The sequence below is a fragment of the Neoarius graeffei genome, chromosome 28 (genome assembly GCF_027579695.1).
Source record: "Neoarius graeffei isolate fNeoGra1 chromosome 28, fNeoGra1.pri, whole genome shotgun sequence".
NCBI classification, from domain to species: domain Eukaryota; kingdom Metazoa; phylum Chordata; class Actinopteri; order Siluriformes; family Ariidae; genus Neoarius; species Neoarius graeffei.
Window position 1 is genome coordinate 1,416,703 of NC_083596.1, and position 14,277 is coordinate 1,430,979.

The 14,277-nt window shown below is 41.0% G+C and overlaps 1 protein-coding gene across 1 annotated transcript; it reads left to right on the forward strand.

Annotated features, from left to right (window-relative positions):
* Positions 1-1,370: 1,370 nt before the first annotated feature.
* On the forward strand, positions 1,371-14,040 carry her1 (hairy-related 1). The gene is made up of 4 exons (XM_060912181.1): positions 1,371-1,394; positions 3,002-3,097; positions 12,170-12,263; positions 13,373-14,040. The coding sequence occupies exons 1-4, from the start codon at positions 1,371-1,373 to the stop codon at positions 14,038-14,040; spliced, it is 882 nt and encodes a 293-aa protein (XP_060768164.1).
* The last annotated feature ends 237 nt before the right edge of the window (positions 14,041-14,277 follow it).

Consider the following 14,277-nt stretch of genomic DNA (forward strand, 5'->3'; position numbering starts at 1 on the left):
TGTAAGCATATTCATTTGAAACAAATAAAACTCCCTCTGACGGTGGTGACTTTAGAACTGACGGTGGTGACAGTGGCCTCATTACAACATATAATTTCAATTCCAAAGTCAATGGCTTTTTGCTTAACAACTTTATTTAACTATTTGGTCCAAAAAAAAAAAAAAACAATCCTGAGCAAATAACATTTTTTCAAAGAATATAGGCCTAAGGTACAATTAAGCAATATCATTTTTAAAAGTACTCCATCCCCATATCATCAAATATCAAATCATCATAGTAAGAAATAATGTTATTACCAGTGGGAATAATGTACAATGCATCACTAAGATCTTAAACTGTCATCTAGTGCCCCCTACTCATAAAATAATACATTAGATTCTTCTGTAAACTGGACTGTAAACTGTATTGGACGTGAACAGATAACAAAACAACAAAAACAAGAACAAAACAAACTCTATATCTGTTATTAACTAAAAACTCAAAAATAACTAAATTATTGTGAGCAAACATTCAATAAGAAATTCTGTGTAAATGCCACAAAACACATCTGGCACAATAATAAAAATAATAATTCATATGTGAACTCCTTTGAGTATTCCCTGACTGTTTTACATCACTCCACCACTCATTTGCCTTTATTAAGAAGCATATGGTGTATATGTCTCTCCTCTATGAAGTCCATGACTTCAGCCGACAGGTTGTATATCTCCCTCGTCCTGCTTGCACGACCTAGTTCCACAAGTTTGACCAGAATATGGTCAAATGGTATGAAGCACATATCCTTTCCACTTTTTTTGGGATAAAATTGTGTGTTGGGCCCATGAGGGTGGAAAAATTCCACTTCCACATCCTGATGATCAGCGTCCACAGTGACAGCCTTTGCTAACCACCAGTTCTGGTCATAAATGACTGCAAGCCAATCTCCACGATGAACTACATCAGTAGATAGATCTGTCACAGTCCCATCAGGACCACTCTTGGTCAGTGGTTCTTGCTCCATTGGCTCATGCTCACTTTCCTCCCATTCCATTTCCTCCTGCTCCATTTCCTCCATCAGCATTGCCAAAGGACTCTTCCTCTTTTGCATTGGTATAGGACAGTCATCCTCAACCTGTACCTTGGATGTGTTGGCAGTCAACTGGAATATTGTTGGGCTGAAACACTCACACATCTGTGGCTCACTGCAGAAACAGGACAGTGATCTGCAATAGATCTCAGAGTCGTTTCGGTGTGTCGGTATGACCTGATGGAGTTTCCTTGTTGCAGGAACAGGTTTGAGTGGTTGAGAAAGGAGTGCATCATATGGCTGCATGTCAGCTTCCATAATGATGTAGAGCTTAGTGCTGCTGAGGCTTCTGCCAACCATCTCATGGAAGATATTCCCATTCACAACGTCAGAAAACCTGATGGTGGTGACGTCTGACGGTGGTGACAAAAACCTACTCTTTGACATGATATGCAGGAGTTGTTCACATTAGCCATCTTGTTTTCCCTCTGTTGCTAGCTACTTCAGACCTCTTCTTAAAAAGTATACATTTATGTCGTAATCTAATCTAATATTTTTTATACAAAAGTGACGGTGTTGACATGCTATGGTTGTGACTGTAGCAGTGTCCAAAAACATGAGCAAGTTTAAGAAAAAATACCAAACTTACAGGAGCTTGAGTAATCTGGAAGCATGCAGTAGAGATGAAGGGTTGAAAAGAGGGTCCTCAGGAATATAGTTGACCTTGTAGTTGCCTGATTTTATTGCTTTTTGTAAATATCTGACGGTGGTGACAAATGTGGGACACATTTTGAGCAACCACAAAATAATAGTAAACATCGTTCAAAACTCACTGTTTGCAGTTTTAAATACATATAACAGTGTATTCTTTCATGTAGTAAAGGTATTATTCAATTAAATTATTACTTTTTGTTTTTTTAATCAGGTTGAAGTGATTAGCTCCTATCCAAGGACAACTGATTTTGTAGGCAGTGGCTAGCATATAATCATTAAATTAATAAAAAAATAAAAACAATCCTATAAAAGAACCTTACATATGTGCAAAGGACCCCCTGATTATGACTTTAATTTTTTTTTATTTATGAAAATGTTATTAATTTCCAACAGACTTAGCACTTTTCTTAGTGGGACATGTTTTTGCCAAAGTTTCAAGAATCAGTGATTTAATAATCATCACTGTTTAATAATCATCACTTTAATAATCAATGTTTAATAATCAACACTTTAATAATCACTGTTTAATAATTATCACTTTAATAATCACTGGTTAATAATAATCACTTTAATAATCACTGGTTAATAATAATCACTTTAATAATCATCACTGTTTAATAATCATCACTTTAATAATCACTGTTTAATAATCATCACTTTACTAATAATCACTTTAATAATCATCACTTTACTAATAATCACTTTAATAATCATCACTGTTTAATAATCATCACTTTAATAATCACTGTTTAATAATAATCACTGTAATAATCACTGTTAAATAATCATCACTTTAATAATCATCACTGTTTAATAATAATCACTGTAATAAGCATCACTTTAATAATCACTGTTTAATAATCATCACTTTAATAATCATCACTTTGATCATCACTGTTTAATAATCATCACTTTAATAATCACTGTTTAATAATCATCACTTTAATAATCATCACTTTAATAATCACTGTTTAATAATCATCAGTGTTTAATAATCATCACTTTAATAATCACTGTTTAATAATCATCACTAATAATCATCACTTTAATAATCACTGTTTAATAATCATCACTTTAATAATCACTGTTTAATAATCATCACTTTAATAATCATCACTTTAATAATCACTGTTTAATAATCATCACTTTAATAATCATCACTTTAATAATCACTGTTTAATAATCATCACTTTAATAATCACTGTTTAATAATCATCACTTTAATAATCATCACTTTAATAATCACTGTTTAATAATCATCACTTTAATAACTTTCTCAGGTCCTGAAGCCGGTGATAGAGAAGAAGAGGAGAGATCGGATTAATCAGCGTTTAGATGAACTGAGAACTCTCCTTCTGGACAACACACTGGACTCGGTACTGAGTGAGATCTCATTTGCCCCTTTTCCACCAAAGCAGTTCCAGGGCTGGTTCGGGGCCAGTGCTTAGTTTGGAACCGGGTTTTCTGTTTCCACTGACAAAGAACTGGCTCTGGGGCCAGAAAAACCGGTTCCAGGCTAGCACCAACTCTCTGCTGGGCCAGAGGAAAGAACCGCTTACGTCAGCGGGGGGGCGGAGTTGTTAAGACCAACAACAATAACAAGACCCCGAAAGATCGCCGTTTTTAAGCGGCGAGAAGCAGCAGCTGTACAAACGCGAAGTCATCCATTATTATTATTATTGTTGTTGTTGCTGCTGCTGCTGCTGCTTCTGCGTTGTTTTTGCTTCGATATTTGCGCCAAGGTTTAAGCAAACGTAGCGACGTAACTGACGTATACAGCGACGTAATGACGTATACAGTGACGTAACTGACGTATACAGCGACGTAATGACGTGGCTCCGCTTAGCACCGCGAGCGATAGAAAAGCAAACTGGTTCTCAGCTGGCTCGCAAGTTGAACGAGTTGTGAACCAGCACCAGCCCCGAACCAGCCCTGGGACTGATTTGGTGGAAAAGGGGTAATTGAGGAGACCGCTACAGACATGGGGGGCTGTAGCTTTTTCTGTTTGTCCAAATGTCTGATCAGCTAATTTGTCTCAATGAGATCTTTTACACACCTCATATCATTTATTACAGCTTACTATTACATTATTATTATTATTATTATTATTATTATTATTATTATTAAATGCCAATTAGGGAAGCCATGGCCTAAATGTGAGGAAGGTTTTGTGACCGAAAGGTTGCTGGTTCAATTCCCTGCACCAGCAGGAAAGTGTGTGTGTGTGTGTGTGTGTGTGTGTGTGTGTGTGTGTGTGTGTGTGTGTGTGTGTGTGTGTGTGTGTGTGAATGAACAACATTTTCCCCTCCCTCTTCATCCAGAGCTGAAGTGCCCTTAAGCAAGACACCTAAACCCCCACTGTTGTGTGTGTGTGTGTGTGTGTGTGTGTGTGTGTGTGTGTGTGTGTGTGTGTGTGTGTGTGTGTTCAGAGCTCACTTATGTGCATGTGTGTTCAAAGCTCACTTGTGTGTGCGCACGCGCGCGCGTGTGTGTTTGTGTGTGTTCAGAGCTCATTTATTTGTGTGTGTGTTTGTGTGTGTGTTTGTGTGTGTGTGTGTGTGTGTTCACTGTTTCAGATGGGTTAAATGCACAGAAAGTATTTCACTGTGCTCTGACGTACATGTGATGAATAAAGGTTTAAAATTCCCAAATTCTAAAATATTAACATTAGTGGCTCTGAATAATACAATAATACACGGAATAACAAGCATCATGAAAAAACAATATGTAAAATACGCACAATACACACTACTGTAAAATACACACTACTTTAAAATACACACAATACACACTACTGTAAAATACACACTACTGTAAAATACACACACTACACACTACTGTAAAATACACACTATTGTAAAATACACACAATACACATTACTGTAAAATACACACTACAGTAAAATACACACAACACACACTACTGTAAAATACACACTGCTGTAAAATACACACAATACACACTGTAAAATACACACTTGTAAAATATACACAACACACACTACTGTAAAATACACACTACTGTAAAATACACACAACACACACTACTGTAAAATACACACAATACATACTACTGTAAAATACACACTACTGTAAAATACACACAACACACACTACTGTAAAATACACACTACTGTAAAATACACACAATACACACTACTGTAAAATACACACTATTGTAAAATATACACAACACATACTACTGTAAAATACACACCATTGTAAAACACACACAATACACACTACTGTAAAATACACACAATACACACTACTGTAAAATACACACTACTGTAAAATACACACAATACATACTACTGTAAAATACACACTATTGTAAAATACACACAACACACCCTACTGTGAAATATACACTACTGTAAAATACAACACACCCTACTGTAAAATACACACTACTGTAAAATATCCCTCCTAGAACTGCCACCTTATTGTGGTGGAGGGGTTTGTGTGCTTGAATGATCCTAGGAGCTATGTTGTCGGGGGCATTATCCCCTGTCAGGGTTTCCCAAGGCAGACAGGTCCTAGGTGACAGGCCAGACCAAGAGCAGTTCACCAAAACCCTTATGGAGAAACAACCAAGGACCGTGACGTCGCCCGGTATGGCGCAGCCGGGGCCCCACCCTGGAGCCAAGCCCAGGGTTGGGGCTCGCAAGCAAGCGCTTGGTGGCCAGGCCTTTGCCCATGGGGCCCGGCCGGACTCAGCCCGAAGAGGTGACGTGGGCCCAACCTCCTGTGGGTTCACCACCCACAGAGGTAGCAGTAGGGGGCTGGTGCAGTGTGGATTGGGTGGCAGTCGAAGGCAGGGGCCTCAAAGACCTGATCCCCGGACTCACAGCTAGCTGTTGGGACATGGAATGTCACTTTGCTGGGGGGGAAAGAGCCTGAGCTTGTGCGGGAGGTTGAGAGGTACCGGCTAGAGATAGTCAGGCTCACCTCCACGCACAGCTTGGGCTCTGGAACCCAGCTCCTCGAGAGGGGCTGGACTCTCCACTTCTCTGGAGTCGCCCATGGTGAGCGACGGTGGGCTGGTGTGACCTTGCTTATAGCTCCCCAGCTCAGCCGTCATGTGTTGGAGTATACCCCAGTGAACGAGAGGGTCGCCTCTCTGCACCTTCAGATTGGGGTGAGGGCTCTTGCTGTTGTTTGTGCCTACGGGCCGAATAGCAGTGTAGAGTATCCGGCCTTCCTGGAGTCCCTGGGAGAGGTACTGAGGGGTGCTCAGACTGGGGACTCCATTGTGCTACTAGGGGACTTCAGTGCTCACGTGGGTGATGACAGTGACACCTGGAGGGACGTGATTGGGAGGAACAGCCTCCCCGATCTGAACCCGAGTGGTGTTTTGTTATTGGACTTCTGTGCTAGTCACGGTTTGTCCATAACAAACACCATGTTCGAGCATAGGGGTGTCCATAAGTGCACGTGGCACCAGGACACCTTAGGTCGGAGGTCGATGATAGACTTTGTTGTTGTTTCATCTGATCTCCGGCCCTACAGTATGTCTTGGACACTTGGGTGAAGAGAGGGGCTGAGCTGTCAACTGATCACCACCTGGTGGTGAGTTGGAGCCGCTGGCAGAGGAGGAAGCTGGACAGACCTGGCAGGCCCAAACGTATGGTGAGGGTCTGCTGGGAACGTCTGGCCGAGCACTCTGTTGGGGAGGTCTTTAACTCCCACCTCCGGGAGAGCTTTTCCCAGCTTCCGAGGGAGATGGGGGACATTGAGTCTGAGTGGACCATGTTCTCTACCTCCATTGTGGATGCAGCTGTTCGGAGCTGTGGCCGCAAGGTCTCTGGTGCCTGTCGTGGCGGCAATCCCCGAACCCGGTGGTGGACACCGGAAGTAAGGGATGCCGTCAAGCTGAAGAAGGAGTCCTATTGGGCCATGTTGACCTCCGGGACTCCTGAGGCAGCTGACAGGTATCGGCAGGCCAGGCGTGCTGCAGCTTGGGCAGTTGCGGAGGCAAAAATTCGGAACTGGGAGGAGTTCGGGGAGGCCATGGAGAAGGACTATCGGTCGGCCTCGAAGAAATTCTGGCAAACCGTCCGGCGCCTCAGGAGGGGGAAGCAGTACTCTGCCAACACTGTTTACAGTGCGGGTGGGGAGCTGTTGACCTCGACTGGGGACATTGTCGGGCGGTGGAAGGAATACTTTGAGGATCTCCTCAATCCCACCATCATGTCTTCCATTGAGGAGACTGAGGCTGATGACTCAGAGGTGGACTCGTCCATTACCCAAGCCAAAGTCACTGAGGTGGTTTGCAAGCTCCTCGGTGGCAAGGCACTGGGGGTGGATGAGATCCGCCCTGAGTATCTCAAGTCTCTGGATGTTGTGGGGCTGTCTTGGTTGACATGCCTCTGCAACATTGCGTGGCAGTCAGGGACAGTGCCTCTGGAGTGGCAGACTGGGGTGGTGGTCCCTCTTTTTAAGAAAGGGGACCGGAGAGTGTGCTCCAATTATAGGGGAATCACACTTCTCAGCCTCCCAGGGAAAGTTTACTCCAGGGTACTGGAGAGGAGAATTCGACCGATAGTTGAACCTCGGATCCAGGAGGAACAATGCGGTTTTCATCCTGGTCGCGGAACACTGGACCAGCTCTATACCCTTCATAGGGTGCTCGAGGGTTCATGGGAGTTTGCCCAACCAGTCCACATGTGTTTTGTGGATCTGGAGAAGGCATTCGACCATGTCCCCCGTGGTATTCTGTGGGGGGTGCTTCGGGAGTATGGGGTTCGGAGCTCTTTGCTAAGGGCTGTCCAGTCCCTGTATGAATGGAGCAAGAGTCTGGTTTGCATTGCCAGCAGTAAGTCAGACCTGTTCCCAGTGCATGGTGGACTCCGGCAGGGCTGCCCTTTGTCACCGGTTCTGTTCATAATTTTTATGGACAGAATTTCTAGGCGCAGCCAGGGGCCGGAAGGAATCCTGTTTGGGAACCACAGGATTTCATCTCTGCTTTTTGCAGATGATGTTGTCCTGTTGGCTTCTTCAAACCAGGACCTCCAGCATGCACTGGGGCAGTTTGCAGTCGAGTGTGAAGTGGCTGGGATGAGAATCAGCACATCCAAGTCCGAGGCCATGGTTCTCGACTGGAAAAGGGTGGCTTGCCCTCTTCAGGTTGGTGGAGAAGTCCTGCCTCAAGTGGAGGAGTTTAAGTATCTCGGGATCTTGTTCACGAGTGAGGGAAGGATGGAGCGTGAGATCAACAGGCAGATCGGTGCAGCCTCCGCAGTGATGTGGTTGCTTTACCAGTCCATCATGGTGAAGAAGGAGCTGAGCCAAAAGGCAAAGCTCTCAATTTACCGGTCGATCTACGTTCCGACTCTCACCTATGGCCATGAGCTTCGGGTAATGACCGAAAGAACAAGATTGCGGATACAAGTGGCCGAAATGAGTTTCCTTCACAGGGTGGCTAGGCGCTCCCTTAGAGATAGGGTGAGAAGTACAGTCACTCGGGAGGAGCTCAGAGTAGAGCGGCTGCTCCTCCACATCAAGAGGAATCAGCTGAGGTGCCTCGGGCATCTTTTTCGGATGCCTCCTGGATGCCTCCCTGAGGAGGTGTTCCAGGCATGTCTCCCCGGGAGGAGGCCCCGGGGAAGACCCAGGACATGCTGGAGGGACTATGTCTCTCGGCTGGCCTGGGAACACCTCGGTGTTCTTCCCGAGGAGCTGGCCAAGATGTCTGGGGAAAAGGAAGTTTGGGCTTCCATGCTTAGACTGCTGCCTCCGCGACCCGGTCCCAGATAAAGCGGAAGAAGACGAGACGAGACTGTAAAATACACACAATACACACTACTGTAAAATACACACTATTGTAAAATACACACAACACACACTACTGTAAAATACACACAATACACACTACTGTAAAATACACACAATACACACTACTGTAAAATACACACTACTGTAAAATACACACAATACACACTACTGTAAAATACACACTACTGTAAAATACACACAATACACACTACTGTAAAATACACACAATACACACTACTGTAAAATACACACTACTGTAAAATACACACAATACACACTACTGTAAAATACACACTACTGTAAAATACACACAACACACACTACTGTAAAATACACACAATACACACTACTGTAAAATACACACAATACACACTACTGTAAAATACACACAACACACACTACTGTAAAATACACACTACTGTAAAATACACACAATACACACTACTGTAAAATACACACTACTGTAAAATACACACAATACACACTACTGTAAAATACACACAACACACACTACTGTAAAATACACACTACTGTAAAATACACACAATACACACTACTGTAAAATACACACTACTGTAAAATACACACAACACACACTACTGTAAAATACACACAATACACACTACTGTAAAATACACACAATACACACTACTGTAAAATACACACAACACACACTACTGTAAAATACACACTACTGTAAAATACACACAATACACACTACTGTAAAATACACACTACTGTAAAATACACACAATACACACTACTGTAAAATACACACAATACACACTACTGTAAAATACACACTACTGTAAAATACACACAATACACACTACTGTAAAATACACACTACTGTAAAATACACACAACACACACTACTGTAAAATACACACAATACACACTACTGTAAAATACACACAATACACACTACTGTAAAATACACACAACACACACTACTGTAAAATACACACTACTGTAAAATACACACAATACACACTACTGTAAAATACACACTACTGTAAAATACACACAATACACACTACTGTAAAATACACACAACACACACTACTGTAAAATACACACTACTGTAAAATACACACAATACACACTACTGTAAAATACACACTACTGTAAAATACACACAACACACACTACTGTAAAATACACACAATACACACTACTGTAAAACACACACAATACACACTACTGTAAAATACACACAACACACACTACTGTAAAATACACACTACTGTAAAATACACACAATACACACTACTGTAAAATACACACTACTGTAAAATACACACAATACACACTACTGTAAAATACACACAACACACACTACTGTAAAATACACACTACTGTAAAATACACACAATACACACTACTGTAAAATACACACAACACACACTACTGTAAAATACACACTACTGTAAAATACACACAATACACACTACTGTAAAATACACACAATACACACTACTGTAAAATACACACTACTGTAAAATACACACAACACACACTACTGTAAAATACACACTACTGTAAAATACACACAACACACACTACTGTAAAATACACACTACTGTAAAATACACACAACACACACTACTGTAAAATACACACTACTGTAAAATACACACAATACACACTACTGTAAAATACACACTACTGTAAAATACACACAACACACACTACTGTAAAATACACACAATACACACTACTGTAAAATACACACAATACACACTACTGTAAAATACACACAACACACACTACTGTAAAATACACACTACTGTAAAATACACACAATACACACTACTGTAAAATACACACTACTGTAAAATACACACAATACACACTACTGTAAAATACACACAACACACACTACTGTAAAATACACACTACTGTAAAATACACACAATACACACTACTGTAAAATACACACTACTGTAAAATACACACAACACACACTACTGTAAAATACACACAATACACACTACTGTAAAATACACACAATACACACTACTGTAAAATACACACAACACACACTACTGTAAAATACACACTACTGTAAAATACACACAATACACACTACTGTAAAATACACACTACTGTAAAATACACACAACACACACTACTGTAAAATACACACTACTGTAAAATACACACAATACACACTACTGTAAAATACACACAATACACACTACTGTAAAATACACACTACTGTAAAATACACACAATACACACTACTGTAAAATACACACTACTGTAAAATACACACAACACACACTACTGTAAAATACACACAATACACACTACTGTAAAATACACACAATACACACTACTGTAAAATACACACAACACACACTACTGTAAAATACACACTACTGTAAAATACACACAATACACACTACTGTAAAATACACACTACTGTAAAATACACACAATACACACTACTGTAAAATACACACAACACACACTACTGTAAAATACACACTACTGTAAAATAGACACAATACACACTACTGTAAAATACACACAACACACACTACTGTAAAATACACACTACTGTAAAATACACACAACACACACTACTGTAAAATACACACTACTGTAAAATACACACAACACACACTACTGTAAAATACACACTACTGTAAAATACACACAACACACACTACTGTAAAATACACACTACTGTAAAATACACACAACACACACTACTGTTAAATACACACTACTGTAAAATACACACAACACACACTACTGTAAAATACACACTATTGTAAAATATACACAACACACACTACTGTAAAATACACACTACTGTAAAATACACACAATACACACTACTATAAAATACACACTACTGTAAAATACACACTACTGTAAAATATACACAACACACTACTGTAAAATACACACTACTGTAAAATACACACAACACACACTACTGTTAAATACACACTTTAAGAAACAGTGCCGAGTTTCCCAAAAGCATCACAGCACGGAGATCATCGTTAAATGGTTGAGTAAGCAGCACAATGAACTCTCTCTCTCTCTCCCCTAGTGAAGATGCAGGAAACCCACCCGATTACAGATTTTCATTGTCGCTCTGGTCTATTGATGTTTTATTGGTTAAATTTAAAGTGTAGGTTTTTGTTCTACTGTAACAGTTTTGGACAGAACTGGTGGTGGGTACGACATAAAACTGGAAACCATGGAGCTCAGTTCTGTTTTCAAATTTAAAAAAGATAGAGTTGGAATTTTTAATGATTTGTTTTCATTCAGTCAGCTGTTAATCTGTTGATGTGAGAAAGCTCAGAGACGACACTCGGGGTTTTAACATCGCTGTACACTCAGAGCAGTGTCCTGTGATTTATTTATTTGTTTATCGTGATGATGGTTATTATAAATAAACAGCCACCACTTTTTTATCTATCTATCTATCTATCTATCTATCTATCTATCTATCTATCTATCTATCTATCTATCTATCATGATGATGGTTATTATAAATAAAAAGTGGTGGCTGTGTCCTTGCAGTCAGGGTGAACTGTGTTCTCATACTCACAGAACTATTTGCCCCCTAATCATTAAAGTTGCTGAAGCCAGTTAAAGTCGGCCGCTTATCAGTCAGCTTTTTCCTTCATCATCATTTGTGTCTTTTACAGAGATTACAAAACCCTAAACTGGAAAAAGCAGAGATTTTGGAACTCACTGTGGAGTACATCAGGAAAAAAGCCACAAATGCAAAAGAAAATGCTGGTAAAGTTTCTAAATATATTTCTCCAATAAATAAAAATAAAAAACAGACTGTTTTATCCTCTTGATCCAAAACTGTATTTCACTTAAAGAATCACGTCTGTGTTTATTCAGAGTGCACTAACAATTGTCTCAATTCTGAATTTTGAACATTTAGCCAAATGTTCCACTTCATGTCTTGTTCATTTTCTGGAAAAATCTTTCTTCTACAAAGTTCTAAGGTTGAGTCATGTGACTGAGAGTTTCTGTCCCAAATTGAACATATAGTGCACTACAAAGTGTGTAGATGCCATTATTGCAGAAAAAAAGGATTTCAATTGAATCAAAACCAAATTAATATTTATATTTTATTATAATAAGCTATCAGGTAAACAATCTGTGCCGAGTTTCCCAAAAGCATCGTAGCACAAAGATCATTGTTAAATGGTAGAGCGAGCAGCACAATGAACACTCTCTCTCCTAGTTAAGATGCTCTTAGTGTTAAGAGGCTTTTGGGAAACCTAACCCAGATCAGTCACATGATTTTATGATAAACACTTTTTTTTTTTTTTTAGTAACAGACACTTTAATAAAGTGAATTAAAGATTTTGACAAATGTGAGATTATTTCCCAAATTGGTGACTCCGTCTGGAAGCAGCTCCTAGGAACGGTTTGTGTGTATCCAGTAAATACACACACATGAACAAAGGACACATTATTTACAGTTTTAATTGATGATCATCTATTTAATCATCAGTTTAACAACATCTAATACACATTCTCTTTCTCTTGTGTGATTCTTTTATCCATCTTTATCCCTTTAACACACACAAACTTCCCCCTCACACACCCCTCCTGTTTTTCTGCCCTGAACTCATTTACTCTCTCACACTTCACACCTGTTTATAATCCCACCATTCCTCCGTCTGTCTCCTTATGTCCCTCGCTTGTTTCTTGTCTACTTCTTTCTTTAATGGTTCTGTGATTCTTTGAACAAACTCGAACAACTTCACAAACAACTTTAAATCTAAACTTAAATCACTTTATTTCTGACACTTTGACTTCACAACACCTCCCATTTCCTCTTATTTTTCCTGCCTCTTCCTTTTATTTTCTGTGCTCACACCCATCAGCAGGTTGTAACAGAGACCCGGGCGACTGTGTCGCCCCTGTGCTGACTGCCGGGAGACCCCATGTGCCCATCGCAGGGCTCCATGATGGCCCTAATATCCACGCTCATGCCCCCACCAACCCGCTCTACACAGCCGGCTTCCAGGAGTGCATCACTCGCCTGACCGGCTTCATTGAGTGTGTCGATCTGTCGCAGCGGGAGAACTTCATCCAAGGCCTTCGCCATCACCTGCAGTCACACACCAATGCCCTTTCGCAGGTCAGAGGTCATGGGCAGACTCATGCGTGGATCGGGGGTGATGTCCGAGCGAGTGCTGAGCCCTTCTCATTTGCTAGCGGGCTGTATCCCAATTCATTTGTCCTGCATCACCCATATCCATCTCCTCCATACTCGCTATCTCCTCCTCCTTCACCCTGCTACTCCTCCTCCTCTCCAAAGTACCTCTCTGTCCCCTGCCACTTCCACTTCCCTCCGTCCATCTCTCCTCCGTCCGACTCCTCCTCATCCTCCTCGTCTTTCAAGGCGTCCACGCCAGCGGTCTCAGTGAGCTTAGCACCAGCGACCCAGGCTCCTCCACGACCTCTGACCCCTCACTGCATCTCTGCCCAGCAGACTCTGAGGCGAGAGCTCTTCCCGAGTCACACACATGCCATCTGGAGGCCGTGGTGAGCACACACACACACACACACACACAGGATTACTCTAATAAACACACCACAGCTGTGTCCTATTTAAAGTCCTCTCACTGGGGCTGTGTCTCATTTTGATGCCGAGGCCGTAGCCTGTAAGACTGCGAGGTGATGAAGACCTTTGTGTTTCACCTCTGAATCAATAAACTTTCTGACACTTCTGTGCAAATCATTTCAATTGTTTTTTTTTTTATCTTACTGTGGGCATTCTTCTTTC